Here is a 13,703-nt window from a genome sequence, read left to right on the forward strand (position 1 = left end):
TTGCTCCCTCCCAAAAACCGGAAATGACGTTTTTAACATTATAAACACACGTGGATGTGTGGTTTCGGTTTGACTACAGATTGTTTCGCAGCTTCCCCACCGTTGTCATTCATTTACAATCTGCCTCACACAGTTCCTGAAAAGTTCTTTGTTTCGAACTCACAATTTCCGGAAACAACGGTATAGAAAAACCCACAGGTTTGTACAAGTATCCTATATGCAACTGTACATGCCTGTTACATTGTGGCATTGCAGTTTTAATTGTTAAACATGGTAGTAGGGATGTATTGCCCACTTTTACATGTATGTCCGTGCTAGGGAAGCGCCAGACCATCAAGCCAATGATCGCAAGTTTGATCTCTGGTGGAGGTACACACTACTCGTTCTCAAATCGTGGGGTATACAGCTCAATTATATCAAATTAAAGATAATTGTTATATTAGTATATTCGATGTATGCATCCCCTTCCCACTTTTCCAGAGAAATAGTTATTTTACCAATTTCCAATTTGGGCATTGATAATTGATTTGTGAACACAGATCTAGCTTTGTAATCTTTAAGAAACTAAACCCTGGGATTATCGACCAAGGATGATTGAATGTACACTGTATACATGTATTGTGTAAATCTGAGCTAACATAATGTACAATGTATTCTCTCTTTCTAGGTCTTAATCATAATGGTATCAGTACCCAGGTAAACACACTCAAGTTAGAAAACATTTGCTATATACATTAGGGATCTACAATGAAGTTTGTGGTGAACAGTGTAAAGAATGGAGGATGTCGACTGGGTGTGATGTCAGAATTTGGACTACATGGTAAAAAGACTGTTGAGACCCCTATGTGTATGCTCTATACTAGGAGAGGTGAGTAACCTACCAGAGGTAATACATTTCATATGAAAATTCAAGTCTTTGTGCAGTTTAAATGTACAAATGTCATAATTTTCAGGTGCCCAAAAAATATATACATGTACATAGATTATCAATAAGTGTATGTTTATTGAAATTATACTTTACCTTGCTACAAATTTACTCCAAAAAGTTCTTAATTTAATTCATGAGGGGCCTGGCCCAGGTATGTTAAGAATTTTAGCATATTTTAATATATTTCCCTGTGAGTAAAATATTTTCCTTGTGAATCAGTAAATAATGTGGTGGCCACAGGAAAGTATAAACTTTCTAAAATTCAATCTTGGAAAGACTTATTTAGTAGACTATCCAACTTTAGTAGAACACAGTTTTTGCATATCCATGAATTGGCACACTTAGAGTATCATGAATAATATACAGAAAGCTTTGAAATTAACATATGTAAATATAATCTAGATCAATCTTTCAAAATGTTTTTTGATGACTAATTTGTTTCTATGACAGGTAGTGCCCCTCACCTAACAGCAGACATGCTAAAGAAAATACAGTGGTTACCTCCCATGGCACAGATGTCTCTTACCAACATGTTAGTATACACTTTTCTAGTGATTGTTTTTGGTATGAACTTTCTTTTTCTTTATAGTAACATCCTAGGATTTTGTCACCTACTGTGCTTATACATGTTGCTGATGGTTCACTCTTTAAAGGCTAGCATGCTTGATCTCAATATCACATTTTCTGATAGACAAACTATCAGTTGGTGTAGATCAAAACCTAGGTCACATAGTTTGTTAGAGAAAAACATCAGTTTTCATTCTGCTCAATATCTTAACAATGTATTTGGTCATCAAGATCATAAAACTAAATCATTTTCAGTGTTACTTTTAGCCTAGTTTTCCAGCAGCCTATTGCCTGCATAAATTGATAAAATATATAGCCATTTTTTCATGAAAATTTGAAAGTTATTCTTCTTTTTTATTTCAGGAAAATAAGATAGTAATTTGCTTTTGGAAACAGCCTTTTTTTGGGGGCTGTAAGACAGCAAAACATATCACAGACTTACTGTTTTAATAATGCAAGATGTACAGACCACTAGCATAAACTTTAACCTATGACCATCTTCATTTTCTCTCGCCATGACAATTTTGAAAGTAATTGGCTGTCAGGCAGTCATCTTAGATTTTAACACTTAGAATTTGTCTTTGTCTTCTTTGTTACTTTCATATGTAGGTTGTTATGAAATGATTATGAGGAAAAGTAGAGAAAAGATCAGTCTTATATAAATATAAATGTACTGTAAACATTACCGATATGTGGGAGTTATTTTAGTGATTGATGTACCTTTTTTTTCCTTTTTTGTGCATGTTCCATGAATACCACATACATCACCAAACAATAGGGGTGGGTTGAACGACCTTTGCATATTTAGAGTAAAGTCCCTCTCCCATAAATTTTCCACATTGACAGTAGAAACAATAAAGGTCATTCACTGATGAGTGCCACGATCCCACTGCATATTGGAGTATAAATATTCAAATGAATTTTATTGGAATAAGTACATACTACTGGTGTATTTTAAAGTTTATTATTTGTTCAAATAAAAATCAAATACAAATTAGCTTACTCTAAACATGTATGATAAAATTTGAGATATATGGTCATTTTTTCAGGATTGAGCACCATGAAGCTTTAGAAGCATACAAAGAAGGAATTGGAAAATTTGCCAATATGAAGGTAAGCTATGGTATTACTTAAATAAGTTAAATGCAACTTCAACAGAATTAACTAGGACAAGAGTTGTTTTATAACAAAACAGTTTGTTCGATTTGTGTTGAAATGTGTTTTTCTGTAGCCTATAAGTTTAACTTGCAGGACTATCTGGTGTACAATGCCCTCCATGATCCTGCTACAGAGGTGATGGCTGGACAGAACGACACAGCAACAGTAGGGGTGTGGACAAAATCGGGCAAAGTCAAAGTAAGTGTATACTAAAACCTCACATTGGTGGATGTGTATATTTGTGTGATGTACCTGAGGTCAGCCCTACCACCACCAGATGTTGGGGTGTTCAAATTACCCTTCATCCCTGGTCTGTCTGTATAGTTACAGCTACTGGTAATTACAGCCACATCATAAAGTGGTTGGATACATAAAAAATTGTTTCCAAACTTTCTGCCCATATATCAAACCTTTAATATTAAGGAAGTTTTGAGAGTTTGTTATGCACTAATTATTGATGAACCTTCAGTCAGTTTTTTGTCACTTGTTCTAGATGGATGTGGACATGTTTGTGAGGATACAGGAGGCATTCAAGCCTGACGTTTACCAGGCCCTCAGTGATGGTGACACGGATCTCAAGGCGACAAAGAAGAGGATCAACAAATCTGTAACTAGGACTCTGACATACCTGGACCAGTTACTGGAGAGACTGCCCAAGTCTGAGGTCAGTGACAGGATTTGACACTTTAATGGATTCTTGTGTGACACACAAATTCTAAAGATAAGGCCTATATGAGGCTGGCATGATAATCTTAATGTAGTTTATGCTGTTTTATCACAGATTAAGTTCCATTGTTATACATTCATCTGAATACATGTGTATTGTTAGTGGTATAGATATTACATGACAGGTGACATATACTTCATCTACCATGATTGTGGTTAATTAATGACTCTTTAAGTAAAAAACTCTACAAAGAAATACCTTTATTAATGAAAATGAAACATTGTCAAATAGACAACTTCGAAAACTATAAAGAATCTTGGGAGTGTAATCTTTCTGTATGAAAATATATAGCTGTCAGTTTAATAGAATTAGCATTATATTTGTTTATCAGGACTATAGAATCATTTGACCTAAGATGGCATTTAATCATGTGATGAAGTAAATCACTGTCCTAGATGCCATGAAATAAGGAACAGTTGTCAGATTAGGAAATAAATCAATTGTCAGTTTTCACTCCTTTGAATGAGTCAGATTTATTAGCTTTGGTGGTCACTACGAAGTATGAAGTCTTAATTATTAAACTTTTACATGGGTATCATTACACTTGCTGAAACTTTATAAAAAAAACATTTTTTTTTATAAAAATGAAATTTTGTCTCTTAACTTATTTTGTGTATAGATACTGAAGGATGCAGCCATATTTGGTGTGATAGAGGGAGGTAACTCTGTTTTTGAGAGATGCCGTTCAGCCCGAGAAACTGCATCGAGAGATGTGGCAGGTAATAATGCCTGCAGCACTATACTGATACCATTTCTATACTGATACCACTTCTAAACTGATACCACTTCTATACTGATACCACTTCTATACTGATACCACTTCTATACTGATACCCCTTCTATACTGATACCACTTCTATACTGATACCACTTCTATACTGGTACCACTTCTATACTGGTACCACTTCTATACTGGTACCACTTCTATACTGATACCACTTCTAAACTGATACCACTTCTAAACTGATACCACTTCTATACTGATACCACTTCTATACTGATACCACTTCTAAACTGATACCACTTCTATACTGATACCACTTCTATACTGATACCACTTCTATACTGATACCACTTCTATACTGATACCACTTCTAAACTGATACCACTTCTATACTGATACCACTTCTATACTGATACCACTTCTATACTGGTACCACTTCTATACTGATACCACTTCTATACTGGTACCACTTCTATACTGATACCACTTCTATACTGATACCACTTCTATACTGGTACCACTTCTATACTGATACCACTTCTATACTGATACCACTTCTATACTGATACCACTTCTATGAAAAAAAAAATTAACTTTGAAAATTGATTCAATTTGGAGGTTAAGATTTGAATTTTCTTGTTCTTAATCATCACGTAATTTTTCATTCTCTCTGCAATTTTCCTTATGATTCTGAATTTGGCCAAAAAAATATCCCTTAAAATGTTATGAAAAAATATTCTACATTTTCAGTTAAGATCCTTGCTTTCTTCTTTGCATAACTCTATAGTCCTGTATCTGTATAGTGTAGATTTGTATGTATTCTATTTGTATCTGTAGTTGAGAACTCTGTGCAACTTGCTCCTGAAAAGTTCTGTACACTTTTAAAGACATTGTTGAGTTATAATAACATGTTCCTGCTCTCTTGTTAAATATTTTTGCCAAAATCATAATTATTTAAGCTTAAGGTAAATTCAAATAATTTAGTTTTCTGTTTCTTATGGAACAGGATTTGTCATAGAAGGATTCCATACCCAGGGACCACAGACAGAGTTTTTCAAACTATCTGATGTCAGAGACACCCTAAGGCAGACAGTGGTGAGTTGATACTGGTCATATAAACTAACAGTGGTGAGTTGATACTGGTCATATAAACTAACAGTGGTGAGTTGATACTGGTCATATAAACTAACAGTGGTGAGTTGATACTGGTCATATAAACTAACAGTGGTCAGTTGATACTGGTCATATAAACTAACAGTGGTCAGTTGATACTGGTCATATAAACTAACAGTGGTCAGTTGATACTGGTCATATAAACTAACAGTGGTCAGTTGATACTGGTCATATAAACTAACAGTGGTCAGTTGATACTGTTATATAAACTAACAGTGGTCAGTTGATACTGTTATATAAACTAACAGTGGTCAGTTGATACTGGTCATATAAACTAACAGTGGTCAGTTGATACTGGTCATATAAACTAACAGTGGTCAGTTGATACTGGTCATGTAAACTAACAGTGGTCAGTTGATACTGTTATATATGTTATATTGGGTTTTATTGAGAGACATGATGTATTATATAGAGTTCAGTTAATACAGATGATGTATTATACAGGGTTCAGTTAATACAGATGATGTATTATACAGGGTTCAGTTAATACAGATGATGTATTATACAGGGTTCAGTTAATACAGATGATGTATTATACAGGGTTCAGTTAATGTAGATGATGTATTATACAGGGTTCAGTTAATACACATGATGTATTATACAGGGTTCAGTTAATACACATGATGTATTATACAGGGCTCAGTTAATACAGATGATGTATTATACAGGGTTCAGTTAATACAGATGATGTATTATACAGGGTTCAGTTAATACAGATGATGTATTATACAGGGTTCAGTTAATACAGTTGATGTATTATACAGGGTTCAGTTAATACAGATGATGTATTATACAGGGTTCAGTTAATATAGATGATGTATTATACAGGGTTCAGTTCAGACAGATGATGTATTATACAGGGTTCAGTTAATACAGTTGATGTATTATACAGGGTTCAGTTAATACAGATGATGTATTATACAGGGTTCAGTTAATACAGATGTATTATACAAGGTTCAGTTAATACAGATGATGTATTAAACAGGGTTCAGTTAATATAGATGATGTATTATACAGGGTTCAGTTAATACAGATGATGTATTATAAAGGGTTCAGTTAATACGGATGATGTATTATACAGGGTTCAGTTAATACAGATGATGTATTATACAAGTTTCAGTTAATACAGTTGATGTATTATACAGGGTTCAGTTAATATAGATGATGTATTATACAGGGTTCAGTTAATACAGATGATGTATTATACAGGGTTCAGTTAATACAGATGATGTATTATACAGGGTTCAGTTAATACAGTTGATGTATTATACAGGGTTCAGTTAATACTGATGATGTATTATACAGGGTTCAGATAATACAGATGATGTATTATACAGGGTTCAGTTAATACAGTTGATGTATTATACAGGGTTCAGTTCAGACAGATGATGTATTATACAGGGTTCAGTTAATGTAGATGATGTATTATACAGGGTTCAGTTAATACAGATGATGTATTATACAGGGTTGTTAATGTAGATGATGTATTATACAGAGTTCAGTTAATACAGTTGACGTATTATACAGGGTTCAGTTAATACTGATGATGTATTATACAGGGTTCAGATAATACAGATGATGTATTATACAGGGTTCAGTTAATACAGTTGATGTATTATACAGGGCTCAGTTAATACAGATGATGTATTATACAAGGTTCAGTTAATGTAGATGATGTATTATACAGGGCTCAGTTAATACAGATGATGTATTATACAAGGTTCAGTTAATGTAGATGATGTATTATACAGGGTTCAGTTAATACTGATGATGTATTATACAGGGTTCAGTTAATACAGATGATGTATTTTACAGGGTTCAGTTAATACAGATGATGTATTATACAGGGTTCAGTTAATACAGATGATGTATTATACAGGGTTCAGTTAATACAGATGATGTATTATACAGGGTTCAGTTAATACAGATGATGTATTATACAGGGTTCAGTTAATACAGATGATGTATTATACAGGGCTCAGTTAATACAGATGATGTATTATACAGGGTTCAGTTAATACAGATGATGTATTATACAGGGTTCAGTTAATATAGATGATGTATTATACAAGGCTCAGTTAATACAGATGATGTATTATACAGGGTTCAGTTAATACAGATGATGTATTTTACAGGGTTCAGTTAATACAGATGATGTATTATACAGGGTTCAGTTAATACAGATGATGTATTATACAGGGTTCAGTTAATACAGATGATGTATTATACAGGGTTCAGTTCAGACAGATGATGTATTATACAGGGTTCAGTTAATACAGATGATGTATTATACAGGGTTCAGTTAATACAGTTGATGTATTATACAGGGTTCAGTTAATATAGATGATGTATTATACAGGGTTCAGTTCAGACAGATGATGTATTATACAGGGTTCAGTTAATACAGATGATGTATTATACAGGGTTCAGTTAATACAGATGATGTATTATACAGGGTTCAGTTAATACAGATGATGTATTATACAGGGTTCAGTTAATACAGATGATGTATTATACAGGGTTCAGTTAATACAGATGATGTATTATATAGAGTTCAGTTAATACAGATGATGTATTATACAGGGTTCAGTTAATACAGATGATGTATTATACAGGGTTCAGTTAATACAGTTGATGTATTATACAGGGTTCAGTTAATACAGATGATGTATTATACAGGGTTCAGTTAATACAGTTGATGTATTATACAGGGTTCAGTTAATACAGATGATGTATTATACAGGGTTCAGTTAATATAGATGATGTATTATACAGGGTTCAGTTAATATAGATGATGTATTATACAGGGTTCAGTTAATACAGATGATGTATTATACAGGGTTCAGTTAATACAGTTGATGTATTATACAGGGTTCAGTTAATACAGATGATGTATTATACAGGGTTCAGTTAATATAGATGATGTATTATACAGGGTTCAGTTCAGACAGATGATGTATTATACAGGGTTCAGTTAATACAGTTGATGTATTATACAGGGTTCAGTTAATATAGATGATGTATTATACAGGGTTCAGTTCAGACAGATGATGTATTATACAGGGTTCAGTTAATACAGATGATGTATTATACAGGGTTCAGTTAATACAGATGATGTATTATACAGGGTTCAGTTCAGACAGATGATGTATTATACAGGGTTCAGTTAATACAGATGATGTATTATACAGGGTTCAGTTAATACAGTTGATATATTATAGAGTTCAGTTAAGACAGAGGATGTTGTATACAGGGTTCAGTAAAGACAAGTGATGTATTTTACAGAGTTAGGTGAAGATTGGCAATGTTTAAAAGGGGTTTACTTTAGACAGGTTGTGTTATCCAGGTTTGGTTTGGTAGGTTCAGCATGTATTGTTCAAGACATGTGATGTGATGTAAACAGTTTTAGCCTGGTTAGGTTTTGTTAAGTTATGTTATACATATTTTTAGACATCAATTTAACTCGTGTACAAGAGGTTTCTACTAATATCAGAATTCCTTTTTTTCTCCCAGGAATGTCTTCCCGATGACAAACCACGACTGATGCATGCTGCGTTCCCTCCAGACCAAGTCCTAGAGGCATTAGAGTTAGGACTGGACATATTTGACAGCTCGTATCCTTTGTGGTTATTAGCTTACCTGATCCAATAAGCATATGCTAAGGCACAATATACATTGTTTTTCTGTCAACTACTGGTATTTCTTTAATACGCTACTAGTCCAGAATACCTGAATATTAACTTTTAGCCTATTTTTTAATTTTTTAAACGAACATTTATGTTTGGTTATTGCAATCAAGAACTAGACTGAGAAATGTAACCATATTTGGTAACCACATTCCCCACAACGCCACCTTCTTCATGTTTCAATGAAATATGGCCTTACCCTTCAAATAATTTACTTGTTTTTTTCTCTGATAGAGAATTAATTTCACAAAGACAAAAGATCTGACCCTCCCCGTGACAGAGGGGTTGGACTCCATAATAGAAATGGGGCCAACATTTAGGACAGAGGGACGGGCCACAATAGGGGAAGGAAAGGTATATCTTTTAAATTTTTGTCAGAATTTCATAGCCCTTCATCCGTAGTCAAGCCGTCTGTAAACAATCCTTGTTACTGATATTTCTCAGAAAGTACTTAATGGATCTTTCTCAAATTACATGACTGTGAATATTTTGTTCTCCGTGGTCCCTAGTTGTGCATATTGAATTTTGAGACTGATAAAAAAACACCCACGAAATTGTCAACAGGGGGCGGGCCATCTTGAATTTTGAATGGTTGAATTTTGTTATTTCTCAGAAAGTATTCAGTGGATCATTCTCAAATTTCATATGTAAGTTTAATTTTTATTTTGATTGGGGGAAATATCTAAGAGGAAACCATTTTGAATTTCAATGGTTGAATATTGTTATCACTATTTCTCAGAAAGTTTTTCATGTATCGTTCCTAAATTTTGTATGTTGGTTTACCAGGTTTACCTTAGTGTCTAGTGATATTGAAATAAGAGGATGATTAGAAAAGAAAATGGCTGACAGGTGGTCACCTTGGATTTTGAAAATTAAAGTTTATTATCACAATTTCTTCAGAAGAACTGGAATAATATTTCTCAAAATTGATGTGTACATTCCCCTTGATCCCTAGTTTTGCTCATTTAGTTTTGAATTTGACTTAAAATCAAACTGGCTGACAGGTGGTCATCTTTGATTTTGACAGTTGAAGTTTTTTTTTTTTTTTTTGTGTTCACAGAAAGTTCTTTTAAACTCTTCATTTGTAGGTTTCCCATGTTGTTAAAAGGAAAAGGTGAAAGAAGAGAAAAGTCAAGATAGCATCAGTCTTACATATAACCAATAAAGTTCATTCAGTGGTGGGCATCATGATTCCTGTGGGATCTTGTTATCTACAGTGAGCCAATGCACAGAAAGCGATAGAAACTAGCAAGCTAGGACAAATGATTTATGAAATTTAGTTTGAAAAGGCACCTGTGTATTCTTCATTGATTTACCTGGCTGTTTTTGATCTAATGTCCGCTGCTTACTGTTCTATGACCGTATTATGTTAATTGGACAATCATCAATAATAAGCACACCAAACAATGGTAGAGAAATTATTTCGTTCTGACTTTTAGTCAATCCTCCTTGACTGAAGCCAACAGATATGCCTACCATGTAACAGAGAGAGGTTGTGCCCTAGTGTTTGACTTCACCCACAAAGCTGACCCTGAAGATATGGCTGACAAGAAGACTGTACAAAAAGGGTGGGAAATTGATCTCAATGATAAAAGGTACACATAATCAAACCTAATACGAAAAACCATAGCATAAACTTGCTTTATGGAGCAGAAAATATAGTCCTTACTGACAGCAGTATATATATATATAGTCCTTATAGACAGCAGTATATATATATATAGTCCTTATAGACAGCAGTATATATAGTCCTTATAGACAGTAGTATATATATAGTCCTTATAGACAGCAGTATATATATAAACAACATATAAAATAATTGTCTGCATTTGCATATAGATTGATAAGATTTTCACACATCAATGACAAGTAACATCTTTTTAGTGATAGAAGTTACTGTAGATAATATCCTCTTGAACTTCACTCCTCAAAATTTTAAGTGAAATGAAAACAAGAGAGAGATCTCATAAACAAATGTGCAGAAGTGGAAATCAAAACATATTTTTGTTGTCTTGTTTCCGTAAAATCAAGCAAATGCCACATTTGATAAGAGGGCCACAATGTTATAATAATGGCCCATTCGATATAGCATCACATAAAGTAATCTTTGATGAAGATCTGAGGTCTTTGTCTAGATCCTTACCAGGGCAGTTTGTGTTCTCAGGAACCATGATCACGGACTGGCTTGTGCTGTGATGGTTGTGTCCTTGTGCAAGAAATTTTACTCCAATTAATCAGGACTTTTCCAGAGCCTTCATTTTCATCTCATTAGGGGCATAAATTTGATAAGATGAAATGGTTGCTGATTTAGGGAATTAATCTTTGAAAGGAAATAATTGCAATTGAATGGGGCTCTTAATTGGACCCCAAAATCTCCCAAGAAAAAGTCTTTTAATAATTAATGATTTTATTTCAGATATTTTGAAGACTTTGGTCCTTTGCTGGAAGGCTGTTATTGCTACACTTGTAAAAACTTCTCCAGATCCTATGTCAACCACTTACGTAATACCTCCGAACTACTGGGATCTGTTTTACTAATGATGTAAGTCTGTTAATGTTACTAATGATGTAAATCTGGGAACTTATACTGTCAATGTTACTAGTTATACAAGTCTTCCACTCAGAACTGTCAATGTTACTAGTTAAACAAGTCTTCCACTGTGAACTGTCAATGTTACTAGTTATACAAGCTTAAGTTTTCCATTGGGAACTGTCAATGTTACTAGTTATACAAGTCTTCCACTGGGAACTGTCAATGTCACTAGTTATACAAGTCTTCCACTGGGACTGTCAGTGTTACTAGTCATACAAGTCTTCCACTGGGAATTGTCAATGTTACTAGTCATACAAGTCCTCCACTCAGAACTGTCAGTGTTACTAGTCATACAAGTCTTCCACTGGGAACTGTCAATGTTACTAGTCATACAAGTCTTCCACTGGGAACTGTCAATGTTACTAGTCATACAAGTCTTCCACTGGGAATTGTCAATGTTACTAGTCATACAAGTCTTCCACTGGGACTGTCAGTGTTACTAGTCATACAAGTCCTCCACTCAGAACTGTCAGTGTTACTAGTTATACAAGTCTTCCACTGGGACTGTCAATGTTACTAGTTATACAAGTTTTCCACTGGGAACTGTCAATGTTACTAGTTATACAAGTATTCCACTGTGAACTGTCAGTGTAACTAGTTATACAAGTCTTCAACTGGGACTGTCAATGTTACTAGTTATACAAGTCTTCCACTGGGACTGTCAATGTTACTAGTTATACAAGTCTTCCACTGGGACTGTCAATGTTACTAGTTATATAAGTCTTCCAATGGGACTGTCAATGTAACTAGTGGTACAAGTCTCAGTACTGATAATGTTACTAGTTATACAAGTCTTCCACTCAGAACTGTCAATGTTACTAGTTATACAAGTCCTCCACTCAGAATTGTCAATGTTACTAGTTATACAAGTCTTTTACTGTGAACTGTCAATGTTACTAGTTATATAAGTTTTCCACTGTGAATTGTCAATGTTACTAGTTATACAAGTCTTCCACTGTGAACTGTCAATGTTACTAGTTATACAAGTCTTCCACTGGGAACTGTCAATGTTACTAGTTATACAAGTCTTCCACTGTGAACTGTCAATGTTACTAGTTATACAAGTCTTCCACTGGGACTGTCAATGTTACTAGTTATATAAGTCTTCCACTGGGACTGTCAATGTTACTAGTTATACAAGTCTTCCACTTGGACTGTCAATGTTACTAGTGATACAAGTCTTCCACTGGGACTGTCAATGTTACTAGCTATACAAGTCTTCCACTGGGACTGTCAATGTTACTAGTGATACAAGTCTTCCACTGGGACTGTCAATGTTACTAGCTATACAAGTCTTCCACTGGAAACTGTCGGTGTTATAATGTACCTCTAAGCTTTGTTGGTCTACATCTTCATTGGTGGAATTTGCCTTTGATCCATCCATTTGGTCATTCTTTCCATATTAACAACAACTTTTGTTATTGCTATAATGTCTCATAATATAATAAAAGAGGCATTCTCCTTTTGGTTCTAGTTGTACAGCTACAACTTTGAACACAAACATAGCTATCAGACTGAGTCATTAATTATATTTCTTTATCAAATATCAAAAGAAGGAAAAGTTATTTTATTCCTGATGAAAATATTGTAATACTAGATGCTGAATGTGACTCCCTATAAGTGTTGTATTACCATATGTTTAATTTGACTTCCTATTAAATTTTCTGAAGGAATTCTACTTTTACTTTACAGACACAACTTCCAGCACTATTTCCATTACTTTGAAGCTATCCGGAGAGCTTTGGTGGAAGATAAATATGAACAATTGAAAACTCATATACTCAGACAAAAACTCTGTAACAGCAGCTGATAATGGACGTAAAGATCAAATCAGTGTGTGGACAGTGCTGACCATATATGTGATAGACAACAAACATACTGAGAGTAATATATTAACAGTGCGCGAGACAGAGTGTAAAAGTGCTGAAATAAGATATGCTTGAATACCTTAGAGGACTTCTGACATTGTCAAACTTTTGTAATAGTCTTTGACCATGCAGGTGAAAATAATTGAATGTTATTTTGTGAAAATAAATCACTCACAAAAATTTCAATAAATATATGCATATGTACCATTACTGGCAAAGTTGGTGTATGTAGTATTTTACTGTAGGCATAAGGCATGACCTACATTATATTTTACAAAG

The 13,703-nt window shown here is 34.1% G+C and overlaps 1 protein-coding gene across 1 annotated transcript; it reads left to right on the top strand.

Moving 5' to 3' along the window:
* The first annotated feature begins 5 nt into the window (after positions 1-5).
* Positions 6-13,634, top strand: LOC117319482 (queuine tRNA-ribosyltransferase accessory subunit 2-like). Its single transcript, XM_033874276.1, has 12 exons — positions 6-198; positions 668-868; positions 1,379-1,460; positions 2,545-2,608; positions 2,747-2,851; positions 3,147-3,317; positions 4,000-4,099; positions 5,111-5,199; positions 8,791-8,891; positions 10,430-10,558; positions 11,380-11,505; positions 13,249-13,634. The coding sequence occupies exons 2-12, from the start codon at positions 748-750 to the stop codon at positions 13,364-13,366; spliced, it is 1,206 nt and encodes a 401-aa protein (XP_033730167.1). The 5' UTR covers positions 6-198; positions 668-747; the 3' UTR covers positions 13,367-13,634.
* The last annotated feature ends 69 nt before the right edge of the window (positions 13,635-13,703 follow it).

Source organism: Pecten maximus, chromosome 2 (assembly GCF_902652985.1).
Source record: "Pecten maximus chromosome 2, xPecMax1.1, whole genome shotgun sequence".
Classification (NCBI taxonomy): domain Eukaryota; kingdom Metazoa; phylum Mollusca; class Bivalvia; order Pectinida; family Pectinidae; genus Pecten; species Pecten maximus.

Coding starts and splice junctions, on each gene's coding strand:
- LOC117319482 (XM_033874276.1), top strand. CDS start 748: ATGAAGTTTGTGGTGAACAGTGTAAAGAATGGAGGATGTCGACTGGGT. Junction 3,318..3,999: donor AGAGACTGCCCAAGTCTGAG/GTCAGTGACAGG, acceptor TTTTGTGTATAG/ATACTGAAGGATGCAGCCAT. Junction 5,200..8,790: donor ACACCCTAAGGCAGACAGTG/GTGAGTTGATAC, acceptor TTTTTCTCCCAG/GAATGTCTTCCCGATGACAA.